General features: G+C 42.8%; 1 protein-coding gene across 1 annotated transcript in view; it reads right to left on the bottom strand.

The window, feature by feature from the left end:
- Positions 1–433: 433 nt before the first annotated feature.
- Positions 434–20071, bottom strand: part of LOC145402572 (glycine receptor subunit alpha-4-like) — a 39285-nt gene continuing 19647 nt past the window's right edge. The window contains exons 5-8 of the mRNA XM_080274599.1: positions 8921–9064; positions 6989–7227; positions 6122–6313; positions 434–691 (exon numbers count right to left, since the gene is read on the bottom strand). Of these exons, the coding sequence (XP_080130725.1) occupies positions 434–691; positions 6122–6313; positions 6989–7227; positions 8921–9064 (833 nt within the window). The remainder of the gene's footprint in view (positions 692–6121; positions 6314–6988; positions 7228–8920; positions 9065–20071) is intronic.

The raw sequence follows: 20071 nt of genomic DNA, 5'->3' as shown, positions 1-20071 counted from the left end.
ATAGAGGCAACATCAATAACGATAAGTGAGGACGATTATTATACTATTAAGTAATTGGGCCACTGACTTCTGTTTACTTTCCTAACTTCCATTTACTTTTGTAACTACAAATGCCCACATCATCAGCGACTAAAAGAAGATATACAACTAACGATGCAATTCATTAAGTACTTACCTTCTTTCTTTTTATCCACACTTTAGAAAATGAGTGTAATAAAGAAAGGGAAATATAACCATGAAAAAATACAAGCATAAACAGAAACATGAATTTTGTGACCCTGTTCATTTCCTCCCACTATAAGAAATGCAGGAAATGACGACTGGGAAGAAAGCAATCATGAACAAAAGACAAACAGACGGAAACATGACCTCAACTTCCCTTCCAAACTGGCATGCTCTTCCCCCTCTGTAGACTGAGACATTCCATATGACTTCAAAAAATGCGGGAAATAAGGATTGGGAAGTAAATGCCCATGAACAACAGAAACATAAGAGGAAACACGATCCTCGAAGCCTTGTCTATTTCCTTCCACAGTATCTTCACCTCGCCGGTCTTGGAGTCTGTCCACTGCAGGCTGAGGCGGCCGACCTGCATGGTGTGGGCAGCGTTGGTAACACTGGGGGGATGCAGGGAAGCATTGCCCACCTCAGGATCCCACGCTGTCACGGCCGCCGTTGCCACGCCGTTCTCCTGCGAAGATTTAAGCTCATCTACACAGTCGTCTTGGGTTCCTGAGCTCATCAGTATCAGTATCCATGCAGAATAAGATGGTAAGAATATATTATGTCATGGGTTGTAGAACTAATTATATCAGTATCCATGCACAATACGACGGTAAGAATATATGCACCTTGGCTAAACATGTTATACAGGACAGGATGTTCTACTTTAACCTCTCCCCCCCTCCCCCCTGCGAGAAGCTACCCGCATATGTGATTATGCACTGAATAGTGCAGGAAGTTCAGATCCATTAAATAAATTTTAATGCATCTTATGCTTCAAATTACAGCCAAAAGGGCTATAAAACAAACAAACAAACAAAAAAAGTACAATTTAGTCAATAGTTCCTCCATACACGAGCACAATCAACAAGACGTACACCAAGACTCCCACTGTACTTTACATTTTGAACAATGGCTGAAAAGGCTTCAAAATCCTGTTCTGTGCATCCTATATTCTGCTGACCATTAATTCCTTCAATCTGGTGACACTTTTGGTGATTTTCCTCCTCCTGAATGACGATTTTATTCACCTAAGGAGAAACTTTTCGAAATGGAGGGGTTAGATGTAGTATTCATTAACACTTTCACTGGGTATGTCTCCCCCGATCTGAATAAAATTGTTCTGTTGTAACGGGAGTAACAGGGAAAAAAAAAAAATCCTCGGAGTTACGCGGTCAGTTTGTGGCATCAACCAAAATTTTTTGTCGTTCAGACTTGCCAGACACAGTAAACATTTGAAGAAGTATTCTTAAACCTGCTTAACAAGTACTAAACTGCAGGGCATCCCTTGCGTGCCATAGTACAAAACAGCATGCCATATTTAAGTCATGGCTGTAAACAGTTCTTGTTAACTAGTAGGCAGCAAATATGGACACTTCGTGGTCCAGCGGTTTAAAACATTCCAACCGGAAATGTCCCATATAGGATTACATTCCAAGGTTGGCTGGGATTTACTGCTCACATAATACTGCTCACAGAAGAGCACCTGGTCATTTTCAATGCCTCGACTAGGCAGCATTGCCATGGGCCCCTGAGCTCTCGATGGGGTAATAAAGGACTGAACGATTGCTTAATGGAATATGCAACAACATTGATCTAACACACATACCAGGCATGTAAAAATTATTTTCAAGTTTCAAATCCAAGATATAAAATTGGCGGCAGTGGAAGGATATGTACGCTTATTATTAAAGGAGGTGCTAGAGGCGAAGATGGATCTAGAACATTAAAGCTGGTCCTCTGGCAGAGGCATACTGAGTTTGTAAAACTGCACAACCAGAAACACCCCAATTACTGAGATACAGCATCCACAAGCTGTACTATGCAGTGGTGAAGTCAAAGGCACCAGATGATGTAAACCCTTACTTTGTGGTTCAGTACATACGATTTTTCATTATTTTTATATAAAATACAAGTGTTTAAGAAATAACAGAACTATTACCATTTTTTTCTTACAAAATTTTCCGTAAAATATGCCAACAACGTCTGAATAAACTACTGATCCAATGCTGCTGTTTTTTCTTCATTATGTATGTTATTATTCTCTACTCTGAAAATTTTTCATAAGATTTGGTCCAAAATTAGTTGCTGAAGGAAATACTGCTTAGAGGTAACATTTTCCCCAAAAAATCTTTCGCCTTTTTTTTTCCCCAATGGCTAATGGCACAAACCCCGGGAGATTTTATTTTCATTATTACATACTTTAAATTCCATAGAAAAGGTTACTTTTTAACCTGAAATACAACAATTGTCTTAATATAGAGATGTTTTTCCCCCTAAATTTTTAACAATGTGTGGGTCTCATAGGCCCTGGGCTACCTAAACTCAACCACTGGGGGGGGGGAGGCCTTCCTGTCTAGGGTTCAGTTTCTGTTTACGGTTCTTTAGTGTCAAGAAATTTTGTGAATCAACAAGCTATTACTAAAATCGGGGGAACAGTTTCATTTCCAAGCAGTAAATACCGACTACGAAGTTTGTGTCCGACAGTATGGGAGGAACTATGACTTGCGACAAACAGTTTCATACACAAGCTGGTTGACATGGTTAAAAGCATTATCTACAGCAATACTAATACCTTCCTACTTCCCTCACCCCACAAACTGCGTACATCTCTCATTCTGGCAGTCTTCACAGCCTTGAGAATAGTTAATGTTTAAATCTCAGAGGGCGTCATGAAAGTTACGAGATTCCCGCCAAAAGTCAATCACTGTATGATATAGATTGTTGTTTTTTTGCTTACTATTTTCACTTAAATCATTTTCATACTTTGTTAGAACTGTGTGAAAATTCTCAAATAAGCTAGTGATTCAAACATTTGGCGGGAAAACAGCAGAAATGAGCTTACACCCGAAATTTCTTGTTTGAGGGGTAAAATGACATGAAGGGCGTGAAGCACCGATATCACGAAGTCCCATGTCATATCATCCAGTGCTCACTCACCCTCAGATCAGCCACCTTATTGCCGTTGTGGTGGTGGTTGTAGCTGTAGTGGTGGCTGTTGGTGGGGGAGGTGGTGGTTGTGGTATTGGTGGTGTTATTGATGTAGTTGTTGTGGTGGTGGTGGTTGTTGTGGTTGCGGGACTGAACGGACTGAACGGTGACCCTCCTGTAGAAGTCTCGTCCCTGCTCCTGCTTCTGCTCGGGCTAGGCAGGCAAAGGAAGCAGGTAAGCAGGTTTAAGCAGAAAGCAAGGAGCCAGAAGTAAGTAAAAACGAAATTGGAGAAGAGTGAAAGCAGTGAAGTACTGTAACTCGAGTAGGTAAGCAAAATGAAAGAAAGTAAGAGAAGAACTTGGGAAACGTGAAAGCAATGAAACAAAATTTGACTGAGAGGGTAGGAAAAGTGAAAGGAAAGAGAGGTAAAGATGAATAAGAAAACAATGGGAGACTAGATACATAAGAAGTACACTAACAAAGACGAACAGGAACACATGAGATGAACAGAAACGCACCAGAAGTAAAGAAAAATCAGAGACAGAAGAGCTGAGTACGAAGGAAACTGATTATGGAAAACAGATGACTGAACAGTAAACAGATGAAGGGAAAAAACCAGAGATGAATATAAGGAAAATGAGGTAGTGTATACTGTATATGATGATGTATATATGCCCATGAAAGGAAGGAGGTAAGAGGAGAACTGAATGAATAATAAAAAGGGGAATTGAACCGAACTGAATGAATACACTATGTGTTGAATAAGAATCTATCGGTCATTCAATCTATACCTCTGTCGTGTCTACCTACCTATCTATCCATTATCTAGCTATCTATCTGTCTATAATCCAAGGCCTTATTTCCGGGAGGGAAGGTCACAAAAGAATTACCTCCATATCAGCCTGTCCTCCGCTACGCAATATTGGCATCTTAATGAACATAAATAGGTTTTATGATATAATTTTACTTCTCATAATTGGAAGGCAATCAAAGCGCAATAAAGATCACCTGATATCAATTAGTTTTTCTCTCATTAAGCCTAGGTGGCGGGATGATAAGGAAAGATGAATGAACGGTGAAGTAATGGGCAGAAACGATGGAGGGAGATGAATAAATGAACAGAACTTGTAGACGACTATGGGAAAACGAATAAGGAAGGAGGAACAAAAGAAGTCAGTAGTTCATTTACACCTCTGAAATAGTTAACACCAGAATAAAACTGTTATAATAATCACTGTAACTACAGTATAATGACAGTATAATAACTACAATCAACATCAATCATTTGTAATTTTCTCCCACCGTCAACTGACCAACGCTATCCAACCTGGCCGGCATCTTTCTTCGTTACTTCCTTTGCAAGGCCTCAAAACCGTGCCAGAGTCTGAGTTGCATCTTATCTTCAGCTATAATGACACGAATTAACACATGAATTACTGATACGGTCTGCCTGTGAAGAGATGAATGATAAGGCAGATGAGCGATGACATGAGTTAAAAAAAAAGAAAAAAATCATATATAAAAGTAAATTGTAAATGACAGGCAGGACGAAAATAGGAAAAAGGCATAAAATTACAAGAACAAAAAGAAAAGGGGGGGAATCTATCAAGCAGGACCGAAAATCAAAATAAAACAAAATACAGACAAAAAAAAACGGGAAACAGGTAGAAAATGAGAAGCATGGTTACCACTGGCTAGTCTAGTTTTGGCTGGCTGTTACGTCCCACCAATCAGAAGCAAGAAAGATTAGATTTACTTACTCTTTCCCCTTTTTGAAGTACTTATTAATCAGGGAAAATAAAGCATGATAAATGACAGAGCTCGGTACAGGAAAATAAACATTGTGTACATAAATCAGACCCGTAGCCAGACTTTTCGAAGGGGGAGGGAGGGGTGGGGGGTTCTGCTGAATCTGGACTTGCATATCCAACCGACTGGTCAAAAGCCTGCTGCATACTTACTGTTGGGGCTTGGGTGTATGCATGAGCGGCGCTGAGAAGCAGCACAACACTCCTGAACAACGGAGGATGACCCTTTCCGCACTGATATTAAAAAACAGACCGTGACAATGCGAATCTTTAGCTTGATGGAAGGGCCGTCCGACCCTCTCGACCCCCCTCCCCCCCAGCTACGGGCCTGTAAATGCAGTACTGTACATTCTGACGTACTGTGTATGCATATGCATAAATCGTATAAATAAAAGCATAAGTCATTCAAGTTTCAAACAACACCTTACTGTAGTTCTTTCTCATTTTCAATCATATTCATCAATCAATACATCAATTCTTTCTCGTTTTCATTTATAATCAGTAAATTCGTTCACCGGTTCGTACAGCCATTCATCTGTCCAACAAATACTCATCTAATGTGCGGTGGTGCATCATTTGATTAGTCATCTATTCATCTGTCTTTTCTATCCACATTCCATCCATAATTTAATTAATCATTCTACCAATAATTTCATTCATCCATCCATCTGTCCCTCTTCTGGCTGACGCATCTACGAATCCATCAGTCCTTCCAAACATCAAGGTATCCATCCATTACCATATGCTTCATCATTCTATCCATCTAACTTCCTGGTCAATCCGGCTATCCATCAATCCACCAGTCCATCCATTCACTTGCATCTGCTTCATCACTCTATTCATCACTCTGATCAACCGACTATCGACTGATCATTCCAACTAACCATCAACCCATCCATCCACTGACCATTATTTCATCACTCTAGTAGTCTAACTTTCTAATTAGTCTGACTGTCCATCCGTATATCTCATCAGTTCATCCAACCTTCAGTCCATCTATCCATTCACTGATACTTCACCCTATCCTTACCTTCCTTTCTGATCCAACAGTTTCTCGCTCACTAACCTATCTATCCACTTTTGGTACATCACATCTATCCTTCCATCCAACCACTAACACGCACTATCCATCAGTATTTCTCTTCATCCATCCCCTCACCGGGTGTAGCGTGGCTGGCGGGTGTGATGGCTGTCGGTATAGTGGTGGTGGTGGTTGTTGTGGTGGTGCGTGGTGTTGGGAGTTGTGGAGGCGGTGGTGTGTGTGCATCACGTTCAACACCCTCACCACCACAAACTCTCCCAGCGCGGCAAAGATGAACACCATACACCCCGCCATCCACACGTCGATCGCCTGAGACGGAAGTAGCAGTAGCTGTAGTAGTAGTAGTAGTAGTAGTAGTGGTAACAGTAGTAGTAGTAATAATAAAAATATGATCATCATCATCATCATACTACTACTACAACTAATCATCATCATCATCATCATCATCATCATCATAATGTGCATTTGTCTTCCTGCTAACTAAATGGTTAACTCTTTCAGTGCCGGGGTCTCTCCTATTATAAATAATTTCGCTTTACGGTAACCACAATGCAAAAGATGTCCTCAGACGGAAAGGAATTAACCATTTTCACGATGCTCATATAGTTTTCAGTAAGTGTTTTATCCTGGATGCCTCTGATTCTGTGAAGGCAGTTTTTCTGAGTATATTAATTTCAGTGTGATGTTTCAGGCTCACCTTTACACAGGCAATGGGTGACTGTTTCTCCCTGATGGCGGTGAAACGTGAGGTGACAGTAAACAGGAAACAGAAAGAACGGCGAAAACTGCATCCTTCTTCCTCTTGACGGAGCGACCGAGTTACGATGGTGAAGTGCTAATAGCTAAATCCGTCTCACCTTTACGTATGCGACAGGTGGCAATCCTTCCTTGATGCCGGTGAAGAGTGTGGTGATGGTACACAGGAAAAGGAAAGAACGGCGAAAGGTCCTTGAGATAGAGAGTTAATGATTAAATTCTGCTCACCTTTACGTATGCGACAGGCGGCAGTCCCTCCTTGATGCCGGTGAAGAGTGTGGTGATGGTGAGCAGCGAGGTGACCAGCAGCGTGACCCGACCCGGAATGGCCTCCAGACCCAGCCAGAAGGAGAACCAGCTGAGCGCCACCACCAGGAAGGACGGCACGAAGGTCTGAACGAGGTGGTGCCCGATTTCGCGTGAGAATTGCAGCTCCACGACCAGCTGTCTCACGTGGCGGTCCCCGTCTAATGGAAAGCACGGTCGTTAGAGATGGAGTGAGGGGTGTGGCTGGTGTTTGAAAAGCCTGTTAGGACTGTGGCTGGTGACTGGGAGGTTTGTTAGGAGTGTGGCTGGTGGTTGGGGGGTTTGTTAGGAGTGTCGTTGATGGTTGAAAAACGTTAGCAAAGAATGTGTCTGGTAGTTAGGACAATAGTTAGGAGTGTAGTTAATGGCTGGAAAAGGTGAGTTAGGAGGGTAGTTGGTGATAAGGACGGTACTTAGGAGTGTGGCTGATGGTTAGGAAAAGTAAGTCAGGAGTGCGGTAAGTGGCTAGATAGGTAATTAAGTGTTGGTGGTGGTTAGGGCAGTTGTTATGAGTGTGGTAGGTGGTTAGATAGGTAATTAAGTGTTGGTGGTGGTAAGGACAGTAGTTAAGAGTGTGGTAGGTAGTTACATAGGTCATTAAGTGTTGGAAAGGTACTTCTGGCGGTGATTAAAAAGGTAAATACGAGGGTGGCTGGTGGTTAGGAAGGTATTTGAGGGTTTTACAGTCGTTAAGGTAGTTTGTGACAGGTCTACTAGGGGTTATGAGTGTGGTGATTGGTGTTGGCTTACGTTACGGGAATACTGGTGATCATTTGGGAGTAGTGGTGATAATGGGGTGATTAAGTTGTGGTAGCTGTGGTTGGGAAAATATTGGTGGTAGGGATGTGACAGGTAGTTATGGGTGTGGTAAGTGGCTCTAGGAGTATGGTGGGTAGTTAAGAGTGTGGTGATGGTATTTTTGGTATGGCTGGAGATGTGTATAGGAATTACTGACCTGAGCTGTACAAATCCCCCCTAGGACAGCAAGGTAGTGTGGCTCGTAAGGTACTTGTGAGAGGCCCTTTAGGAGTAAGGGTCGTAAAAGGGGAGGGAGTGTGTGTGTGTGTGTGTGTGTGTGTGTGTGTGTGTGTGTGTGTGTGTGTGTGTGTGTGTGTGTGTGTGTGTGTGTGTGTGTGTGTGTGTGTGATAGAGTTAGGGTCGTAGTCTGAGTGACCTTGGAGATTTCGTAACACCTTTTCTCTAGCAACTTACTCTGCACTGTAAAATCCCCTTGTGCGTTACTGCTGAAAACTCTGTCGATACTAAGACGACATAAACAGCAACAACAACATGCTAAAGTCTAACAGGCAACTTAAATCGCTAAGGAAGGCGTTACGGAATCCCCAGATCCACTTAGGACAGGATCTTAAATACTTCTCACATACCCAACCTGTATTTCCTGAGTCACTCCCCAGTTCGTCGTAAGAGGGGAGATGGACGTCTAGGTTAAAATAATAATAATAATAATAATAATAATAATAAAATAAATAAGTGCACCATCTCAGCCTAAACTTCCTACCTTCTCAAATAATCTTAAATCACACATCCAAGTTCATCGTTTTAGATCACGCACATCCCAGGTCGATATACTTGAATAAGATAAGAAAGACATACTCAGGCTGAATGGGTTAGGATATGAAGGTTATTATGCGTCTATCCAAACCTATCCTATACTCCTTTTATCTGAACTTGACCCAGATTTCCGTCCTTTCGAGGCTTATTTCATGTGGGTCAGTGGCACTTTATGATATTATTTCCACAGCACCTCTTCGTAGCCGGCATCATATTCTAGTGTTAACCTCTAATTACAACTCAGTATTCAAGATGGGTGTGGCAATTTTGGTATAAACTCACGTCCCAATTCGTCGTGCGAGGACATATTGACGTAGTTGTTGAGAGGCCGGTGGAGCTGAAATTGAAGCAGTTTGAGCTCCTTGTTGATCATCACAGGGTTCCACTTACGCCAGTTGAACTCCACCTCCGTAGGGGAGTACATAACTGCGGAGGGAGAGAAGGGGAGGGTGGGGTTAGTGTGGACTGCAGCTGAGAGATTATTCAAAATGGCTGTTATCATATTCGTCGTTGTCCTCGTCCTCCTCCTCATCATTACAGACATCATCACCATCATTTCCACCATTATCATCATCATCCTTACCGCCATTATCATCATCACTACCACCGCCGTCATCGATACTACCATCATCATCATCATCATCATCATCGTCATCCTTGTCACCATCATCATCACCATCATCGTCATTCTTACTACCACCATCATCATCGTCATCCTTATTACCACCATCATCATAACAGTTTTCATGGGGAAAATGAGACCGTAATTGTGTTGGCATAGGATACTTCGCAGCACTATTGTATTTCCGACTTACTTTGAATACTACATCTTACCATTCTCTCGCGCGATAATAATGTATTCGAACTATTGGCATACTTTGCATCGGTAACATACAACAGCAATATTGTGGAGTAAAGTGCAGAGTAAACCAAGTAGAAAACAAATTGATTAGAAGGAGGACAGGGAGACAATGAGGCGATTTGTTTGTGGCCACCCCTTACTGGACTGAAGCGTCCAGCAAGAGACAGATGGATAGAGAGAAGAGTTACGAAAGTTCCAATCAACAACAACATGCCCAATAAACATTAGATTCTGATGTTTCCACTCTAATACCACTGTATTCTAATTCGTCTCTGCTGCAACTGACTTTCCCTTTATCGTATTTTCTCTTTCCTTGGTTTTTGAACCCCACCTCTCTCAATTCTTATGTGGGAAAAAGAGGTCAGGCTAATGATGGTGATGATGAATTCTGATGTAATCCCAGTCTTGTCTAATCTACTTATATCGTAGCTGTATCAATAGACACCTGAAAAATGTAGGTTATACTGAATCCATCCATATATATATATATATATATATATATATATATATATATATATATATATATATATATATATATATATATATATATATACAAAACACACACACACATTCACCATTAACCTTAAATATACTGTATATACAGTATACATATATACATACATACACATACACTTATCTAACCATTATTCTCTCTCTCTCTCTCTCTCTCTCTCTCTCTCTCTCAGGTGCTATTTTTAGTCTCCCCCTACTAATGCTACTGCGGCAGGCTATTTCTGGAACAGTCCACGGGGAGGGGGGGGGGTTGGACAGCAGTAAACACACTCACACATGTACACACACTCAGAAACGCACATGCAATGCTCGTACACATAAACATGCACACACACTCGCTTAGACACGCACACAAACACATATAAATGACAAATTAGCTATAACTGAAAATATAAACAGCTTTTGACTAGAGTACTCTGACGTGCATGAGCGAGACCTGAAAAATGAATGAATACAGGTTTGACCCATTTCACTTGCCACAATGCTGATACCTCTTCTTCTTCTCTCTCTCTCTCTCTCTCTCTCTCTCTCTCTCCAACCAAGGCATCACAGTGAAGGAGTTTTTGCCCCAGGCTTATCAGGAAGTGACCCGGTAAATTAGAGGTAATAGTTGTTCTTTGCCTGCCGTCCACCATCCTCCTTTCATATGATAGGGAAGGCATTAAGAGACGTTTATTTAACTGGGTAGTGGAGCCGCCCTGCTACAACGGTGCCACCACGGGAAGGCGTCCCCTCTCCAGTACAAGGGCAGGAGTTCTTTTATAACGTAAGAAATAGACTCAAGATATAAAAGTCTATGTGCAACGCTACCCGGATTTCAGTGCATAAAAAAATAAACAGATACCATTAAATGTCATTAGATACCATTAGATGCTATTAGATACCATTAGACATCATTAGATACCATTAGAAACCACTAGGTAATTAGTACTGCGTATAACCGTGCAAGGATCAAACTTGTCATCATTACCAAACCACCTTTTTGCCATCATTACGGCTAATCTATCCTAACGACATAATTGGGCCTTTTACATGAACGACGGAACAGAGAACACGAGGCGAGCTGTAGCGCAGGAGAAGGTAGCGTAGATTAAAGGAGGAACGTAACGCGAAAATGACGTGGAGAAAAATGAGAGAGGCGGTTTTTTTGCACCGGCGGGGACGTAGTAAAGGTAAAACGAATTAAGAGTCACGAAATAAATGTTAGTAAAAGTTTGTCTTCATTTAAAATTTCACAGGTAGCATAAGTAATAGTAATAGTAGTAGTAGTAGTAGTAGTAGTCGCGCTAATCCTCTATCCTACTAATGAACAGGAAAGGGAGGACATTGAATACGGTAAATATCATCAAAGCCCTCAGTGGAATGACCCTCACATCCACCTACTCATACGTCAAACATTCGAAAGTCTTTGCTCCACCCCACAGGCAATTATCAACACCACAGTTCACTTCACAAGATTAACTACCTCTCACAACGTCTGCAGGGTAGACACCTTTCCTTGACGGACAAATTACAGACCAAGTGCAGCCCTTGTCATGGTCTTCTGCGTGCACGTGTCTCTGTCCCTGATCAATTCTCACTCATTTTTAATTTCTATATCTCGCTCACTCCCACATTCATCTATATTCATCCATTTCTTAGCATTCCACGCCTCCTCTTACCCTCAAACTCACTCACATATATCCTTCCTATCAGTTTATTCATAACCATTCTTTCTATGCGACCATACTGTATAACCACATTTCCTTTATCCTTTTATCTATAAGCTTTCTTACTCAACGTCTTTCATAATCTGTTTCTTATCTTATCCACTCTACACAACTCACACACAATCCTTAACCAGTCCTACATCCACTGCTCTATTGATTTTTTAACTCTCATCCTACATCAAAATATCATAGGAATACTTTAATGTGGGCACTAAAACACCTTCCTGCAGTACTCTCGCAGCTTCCACGCTCAGACCTCCACTTTTGATCATGGCCTTCAAAGCACCAGTCACTTTTCTTCCTTTGGCCATTTACAACTCCATTTTTTACACATATACCTTTCTTTTCTATACTTTCTCTAGTGTAACCTTTCACCAGTCCAAGCCTTTCACCTCTCGCCAGCACATAATACCAAGAGTCACCTTCATTCTCAACAACCATCACTTTACTCTTGCCTTCAAATCCCTTTAGGTTTCACAATTCACAGATATTCACAAAATTCCAGATCCGTCTGGAAAGATCCTGTTCACCAACAGTCAAATAACACGGCATAACTTTCATACATCATTTCTGAAGCACTCCACTCTTCATAATTCATCAGCTTCACTTCCAGCTCAATTACTCTTGTTCGACCTCTCTCAGAACCCTGCGTACACCAAGAGTTAGATGGCTATATTTAGTTTAGAGAGAGAGAGAGAGAGAGAGTCGCCAACCTCTGCACCACAGCGAGGTCATGTTTACATTCTATTCTTGCTACCACCGAACGATTTTATTTAGCATGATCGAGTAATGAGGCCAGATGTAAACCCATGAATAAAGCTAATAAAGGAAGACGTGAATATAAGCCAAATACAAAGTGGTAAAGAAGGCCATAAGAGGACTCGTAAAGCTAGTGATTAAGCGATAAGTAAAGACATGAATAGAGACGTGAGTAAAGAAGTAAATGTTGTCTTGAGTAAAACCATCAATAAAGCCACGACTAAGGCTGTAAGCAAAGACCCGACTAAACACGTCAATAAAACAAACACCTGAGTAAAGAAACAAACAGTCGTGAGCACTGAGTAAAGCTAAACTGTGAAAGAAAAACATAGTCATAAATAAAAAATAAAAAAAATATATAAAACACGAGGTAAAGCCATGACACAAAACATGAATAAAGGTAAACAGGTGAGTCAAGGAATAAATAAAGCCGTGAGTAAAGCCTGCCTCTCTGTCCACTCCCCCGTGTGTCGTGAGTCCCCCCCTATTATGCAGTATTTCACCCCCCACCCCCGTCTGACACCATTATTTACCCCCCCCACCCTCACCTGGGTAGAGGGGTTGTAGGTAGATAGGTAAGTAGGTAAGTGGGCAGGCTGATTAGTAGGTAAATTAGTAAGTTTGGGAGCTAGGTAGGTAAGTGGGTAGGTAGATATGTACAGCAGGTACGGTATATTAGCAAAGTTGGAAGGTAGGTGTGTAAGTACGGTAGGTTGGTAGGTATGCAGACAGGTAAGCAGACAAGGAAATAGGTAAAGTAGTTAATAAGACTGATAGGGAGTTAGGCAGGTTAAGAGAGGTAAACAAACACAGGTAAATAAACAGACAGATAGACAGATAGATAGACAGACAGACAGAGAGACAGACAAGTGGATATAAAGTATGGACAGGCTTGCAGGCAGAGACAAAGATAGACAGGCAGATAAAGAGACACACAGATAGATGTATACACGAATATATGAAAACAGACAGGCAGACAGACAAACAGTTACCGATAACTTCAAAAAACCACAAAATCCAGTAATACATTCTGAAACAAACACTCCCATTATAAAAAAAAAACTTCAGAATTTCAGGAGACGTTTCAGATCTCTTTCTACTTTCAATTTATATCTTTTATTTTATATTATTTTATTTACCACCAGGCGATAATATTCAGTTTAGGGGAGACTTTTTTTTTTTTTTAACTGGGGGGGTGGGTGGATATAGTATTCATGAACCCCTTCAGTACGAGGTCTATAAATTAATGGACTGAGAGAGAGAGAGAGAGAGAGAGAGAGAGAGAGAGAGGGTATGACGCACGAAAAGTGTTTCAGATGCAGAAATAAATCGCTGGGGAAGGGGTGCTACGGAACTTCTGACGACGACGAAAACCCATGCACCACGATGACGTCTTCTTTCTATCAATCAGCTCATCACGAGTCGATTTTACTCAGCGATCTGATTCAACTCGAGTAATGACGGGGTGAATTATCGCTATATTTAACCCCTCCAGTTCCAATCATCACTCCAAAGCTGAATAAAATCGTCTGGGAGGGGCAAGAATGGAAGATGTGTTCACCCGAAGCTCTCGACACCTCTTCCTACGCGATTTATTTTGCCTATCACTCCTTACTATCACTACGGTGTCATTCTAATCACTTCAGTGCCACTGCTTTCAACATAAATAGCATGGGCACTGATATTTACCAGCCGTACCAAAAAAATAAATCGCTAAGGAAAACAGGTGTTAGGGAGTTTCCTTACCCGACTAGAATACGGACACGAATCACAGAAAAAAAGGCCCAAAGCTACCCTTGCCTCTCCCCCTACCATTCCTTTTCGTCGGAGGTATGAGACTGCTTGAAAAAAAAAAAAAAAAAAAAGGTGGTTTGTTGGCTTTACGTCATTACAGGCAGGGGGGAGGGAATCCAACTCTCTCTTGTCTTTATTTATTCATTTTATTTTTTACTGATGCAAATTTGTCGATGTTGTATGGACACATATATCATCAAGGAGAATGCTCATAGGCAAAACAAATCGCTCATGAAAAAGTACTACGAAATCTCTCCTACGTCAAGAAAAACCCGACCCTACGTCAATACAGAGAGAAGAGGGGGAGGGAACCCGGCCCCCTAAACCCCTGCACCGGCCCCGTCCCCTTCACCGCGTTTTACGACACTTAGGGAATAATTGGACGGTTTTATTCCACCCGCATGCCCGTGGGCTTAGGAGGCTCTCTACCGCCCCTCTCCCTCTGTGCGTATCGCATGTTGATCGAGGCGGGATGAGCAGTGGTTTCCTAAAGGTAAATAAAATCGCTTGGAACTAGTCAGGCGTATCACGACGAAAGCAGGAAGATACAGTGCACATAACCCGTATGTGCGAGTAACATGATAACGAAAATCTGCTCTATACAAAATAAACCAGCAAAACACAGGTGCTACGGGTCTCCTAATCACACCAAAGCACGACTCAGTCCCCAAATACCGTAGGTTCCCACATTCCACACAAGGGATGGTCAGACGCGATGTACAGTTGCAGCCTGAGTTATGGTGCAACACGTAAAAATATCATGTACAGAAGAGGCGCTATGGAGCCTCCTAAGCACACGAAATTACATCCCTTTCACCCAGATCCCCACAGAAATACCACAGCTTACACCATCACCACAGCATGTACCCAGTAAAGAAATAGTCACACTGACGGTAAAGTTGCAGGTCACGTTTGTCGCAGACTAATCCCGCCCCTGACCCATCCCACAGTGACCTCCTTCCCGCCACACCACACCTGGGAAGCGACATTATCCAGCCTGGCCGAATACCTCAGTCCGGTGATGGCTGCGTCTTTGGGTGCACATGAACTGTAACCTTGTACTACCTGGATCGTAAGCCGAAACGTGTATGAAAGGGGCACGTAGTAACATATCCTTCATTCTCTGATGTTGCTATTGGTGTCTAACTCCGGTCTGTCTGGCTGAGCATATCCGTTGACCACAAGTGCGCAACTGCTTCTTTGGGGCGGTCCCACAGGTACAGTACAGCACATACACCGTGTACGGATCCGTCACCCCCTTGTGAAAAATACCGCCTCACCAGGGTCGGACCAGAGTCCCGCCCACGGCGAGGTGCAGGGAAATATGAGGTGGTCTGGCTCCCACAATCCAGTTGCTTCACCCAGGGTACACAGCGCCACCACGTGTAGGCTCCTGGTCAGTGCTTCATTTTCTGTAACTTTTGTATACGGATTCGTCCGGATGGTGCCAACAACAGAACCTGAATTTTTCAGTGTGTACAAAATAAAGCAAACGACAACAGATGTATTCGTCTCGCAACACCCATCACATATATGACATTCCTAACTAAGTATTGTTTGTGCGCATTCCACAGATTTTCTGTCACTTGCTCCAGGTTTACTGTCAAGAACTCGTCGATTGTTCGTAAATTCTTCAGCCACTTTTTTTATTCATTTTTAATCCTACACTCTCAGCAACTCCCTCTCTCTCTCATTCATTCATGTCCCTCTCGGTTTCTCTTTGTTTGCCACAATCATGAAGTCAGAAAATCCACTGCATTGGCCCCTCTTAACTCCGTGGCACTCGCGCTCTTATTGTTTTACCCCTTTATTGCGAGCGCCACCGCGGTAGTCGAGTGGTTAGTGTTCGTAGTTATGAAGCTGCCGGCCCGTAAGCATCAGGATTCGAACCCTGTTGCAGGCGGCTGGTGCACTAAACTCGGGTGTCACCCACTATTTCTGGGTTTCCAGTTTAAATGACATAAGGGTAGCACCTGGGGGAGGTAACTGTGGTAACTTGCATGATGAAGTGGCCTTGTACCCCTGGACTGGGGATGAATAACCCGCAACTGGTTCAAAAGGCCTAAGTTACGAAAATGAGTACCGCTGCCATGCGCCTACTGGCATCTGCCCTCAAATGTACTTCTACTTTACTATGAGGACGTCAGGTATATTTTAATCCTCCTATCGCTGGAGAGACTTTTCGAATTGGAGGGGTTAGACACAGGCCTCATTAATGCCTTCACTAGAGGCGTCTCATAAACTTTATCAAATCGTTTGTTTCGTTGCTAGAGGAAAAGAAAAAAGACATCATCATACCTACATTACCAGTGCCGAAATACTGTAACTCAATTCCTACATTCTCTCCCCGGTACATTAATCCACATATCTATGCTTTCACTTTCTGCATCACACAAGACTCTCATTCATCTCTTGACCTCCACGGCGTATCTTCTGCTCGTTATCTACTTGGGAAAGATCACACAACTTCCCTTACAAACTCAGTTTTTCAGGGTTTGCCAGAGTTGAATCAACTCAGCTGCGGAATCTGTACAGGGGCCTTATTCGACCCTGTGTGAAGTACGGCTGTCATGTGCAGGGGGTTCACCAGACACCGCACTCCTCAACAGGGTGGAATCAAAGACTTACATCTCATCTGGTCCCCTCATCTCACTATATTCAGTCTTCGCTACAGTATTGCATCTATCTCCATATCTTCTCCTAAACACTACATGCCTTCTCCTTTACAGCGGACACGCAGCACCCGTCTACATACGCCCCCAACCTTATAATCCAAGAAATAACAAATATTCTCACTCCTCGACACACACAGTTTTCTTCTCTTTTCTTCCTCTGCCTATAACCTCCTACCAAATGCGATGTGTTCACCATCTCAGAATGATTTATCTTGATTTTTTTTTATGACTTTCAATGGATGACGAAGTTCCTAAAGTTTCTGAGCCTCTGACTGCTTCCTTAAAAAAAATAAATAAATAAATAAAAAAAATAAAAATAATCCGTAATGTACACAACCAACATTCTTTAAGACTTCATTTCACCCCTATATCAAGGTTATTTAAAGTCTATCTACCCAGGGCCAGAAGCCTTAATCCTGGAATGGGCAGCCACAAACAAATCACGCTCATGCCACTCTGTCCTCCCCCATCAGGCTGCTCTCTCTCCAACTCACACTACCCTCCACCTCATCTTCGGTCTCCCCTTCCCGAGTCAACCCCTCATTCTCCATTCTCTACACACTGACAAAAGCAAATACAGACTGAAAAATACTAATATTAACAAAATCCACGACAGGAATTTCAAATAAATATATCATTGACCAAATCCACATTCTCTCTCTCTCTCTCTCCCGTGCCATTAATCGTCACCCTGCCTCACTCACGCCTGACCCACACACAACCCTCCCAGTGCTATCGATCTCCTGCCGTTACCGCATTCCCTTTGTCCTAATCGCTCCCTACCCAGCCTTTACACAGGTCGACGTCCCCGGTCTTGTTGTTGTCGCCCCAGGTTCATCTGGACGTAAACCCGGTGGACTGCAGGTTGACGCTGCCCTTATCCCCCGGTCCTCCATTGGTGCCGAAGAGGAACGCCTTCACGTGGACGCACCGATATGCTTGAGCAACTCTCTGGCTGTTTATACAAATGCCCCTCAACTCCCTCGCTATCTCCAAAAGAAGGATAGTAGGCTGCAGGATGAGGGTAACTTCAGCCTGCAATCCACCAGGTTCAAATTTCTGATGAACTCAGGGCTACGATTAGTGGCTACAACTAAGAGTATTGCCGCCATCTTCATTTCGGGAGGAAGCTGCATGTCTGGATAAGCGGGCAGCGGGGCCACTTGGTTATAACATTACCACCACGTGAAGGCGTCCCCCGGCACCAACTCCTCAGTGCGTTGAGGAGTGGTGCTGAGGTTACTGTCTGTGTGTGTCTGTTTCCGCATCTGTCTGTGTCTCTGCTAACTTCGGTTTGTCTGTCTCCTCGAATATGCCAGTCTGTTCCCCCCTCTCTCTCTCTCTCTCTCTCTCTCTCTCTCTTCTATTCTATTCTCGCTCGCTGACACAGATCACACTGATACAACTGGACGACTCCGCTACCCGGATTCACTATCGCTCCTCAGCTTCCTTCCTATCCCCCGAAAGGACGACGGCAAGGTGCAGGAGAGGAACAGCTTCAGCCTGCAGTCCATCGAATTCACGTCCAGATGAACCTTAGGCAACAACAACAATACCAATACCAACAACAACAATTATAACAATCCCAATACCAACAATTCCAATACCAATACCAACAATAAATGCAACAATAATAATACCAACTAAAACAATAACAACAATAACAATAACAGCAAGAACAACAATAACAACACCAAAAATAATAACAATATCAATAACAACAAGCCAGTAGGCGACGATGGCCAGCTCTAAGCGTACCAAGCTGTGGCCCACCCGTGGTACAAATCATAGGTGGCGCTGCGAGCGACCGGAAGTGAGTTTCAACACAAAAAGTCATTTCTATAAGGAGGTACTCCAGTGCAACATTCTACCCAACAATCATGGCCCTGGCTTAATAATCATCAGAGCCTTAGCATTTCGCGCGAGCATGGTAGTAATTTTAGGGCTGTTCATATTTTCTACACCTGATGACTCGATCCCTGACCTGGCTGATATCACTCATGCATGTACGAAGTACACTTGTAGTACTCATTATCGTCAATAAGCATGTAAAGTTTCATTCAACTCCATCCACCCACTGTGGAGCCAGAGAACTTGAAATTCCCGGAATGACCCACCAGAGGTACAGCTTCTAGTTGGGTCTGCCAGCGACTGGAAGTGAATTTCGACACTGTATGTTATTTTTGTATGGAAGTACTCCAGTGCAACATTCCATTCAAGAATCATGGCCCTGGCTTAATAATCTTTGCAGTCTTAGCATTTTGTGCTAGCACAGTCGTGATTTTAACTATTTTCAGTTTTTGCATTGGATGCTCTTTGACCCCTGACCTGGCCAATGTACCACATAGGTGTACCATAGAAAGCTGTAGTACTAGTCTGTGTCTATAAGCATGCAAACTCTCATTCAATTCCATGAAGCCGCTGGGGAACTAGGGGTGACACTGAAAACCGGTACTGGTTGCTAGGGACGCTGAGGTCAATCTTCGCAAGGTTGCCGCTCGAAAACTAGAGGAGAGAGAGAAAATGGATGGCACATTTCCGATAGGAAATGACTTCAAGATTACGCCTTAAAAAGTCAGAGCTTTTTATACCCATCCGTAATGATTCTACGGTTCAAAACGTGAAAAGTATGAAAAAGGCGGTTTTTCGGCAGTTGCTAGGCAAACAGTAGTTGCCTAGCAACCAAAATCTTGAGGACACAACTAGGTCACAGGCTCGTCATTGTGTCCAAGTTTGGTTGGCATCGGTTAATTCTGATGGGTAAAAGTGCCTCCCACAATTAACAAGGAAGAAAGAAAGAGCATAAGACTAACAATAACGGCAGTATGGAGCTGGTGAATAATAACAACAGTAACAATAATAAAAACAACAGTAACAATAACAACAACAATACCAGCATCATGTGAGATGTGGGCCTGTAGATTTTCCATCAAGATTTCGCGCTGATCTTAAAGGCTCCGTATTACTACTGGATACTTTGCTGGGAGCTTAGGTGTTACAGCCACGGAGTGTAGTTGATCTCTAACTCTCATACAATCTTTCTGGGTACAGGTAGTGTTTCCTTTGTGCGTGCTGCCCAATGTCATGGCCACACTGTCCACACACAGAACTGTCTCTTTAG

This window comes from Coenobita brevimanus, chromosome 1, assembly GCF_032717465.1.
Source record: "Coenobita brevimanus isolate Jiangsu-jjx chromosome 1, ASM3271746v2, whole genome shotgun sequence".
In the NCBI taxonomy this organism is placed as follows: Eukaryota; Metazoa; Arthropoda; class Malacostraca; order Decapoda; family Coenobitidae; genus Coenobita; species Coenobita brevimanus.
This window is presented reverse-complemented; position numbering and strand designations above follow the sequence as displayed.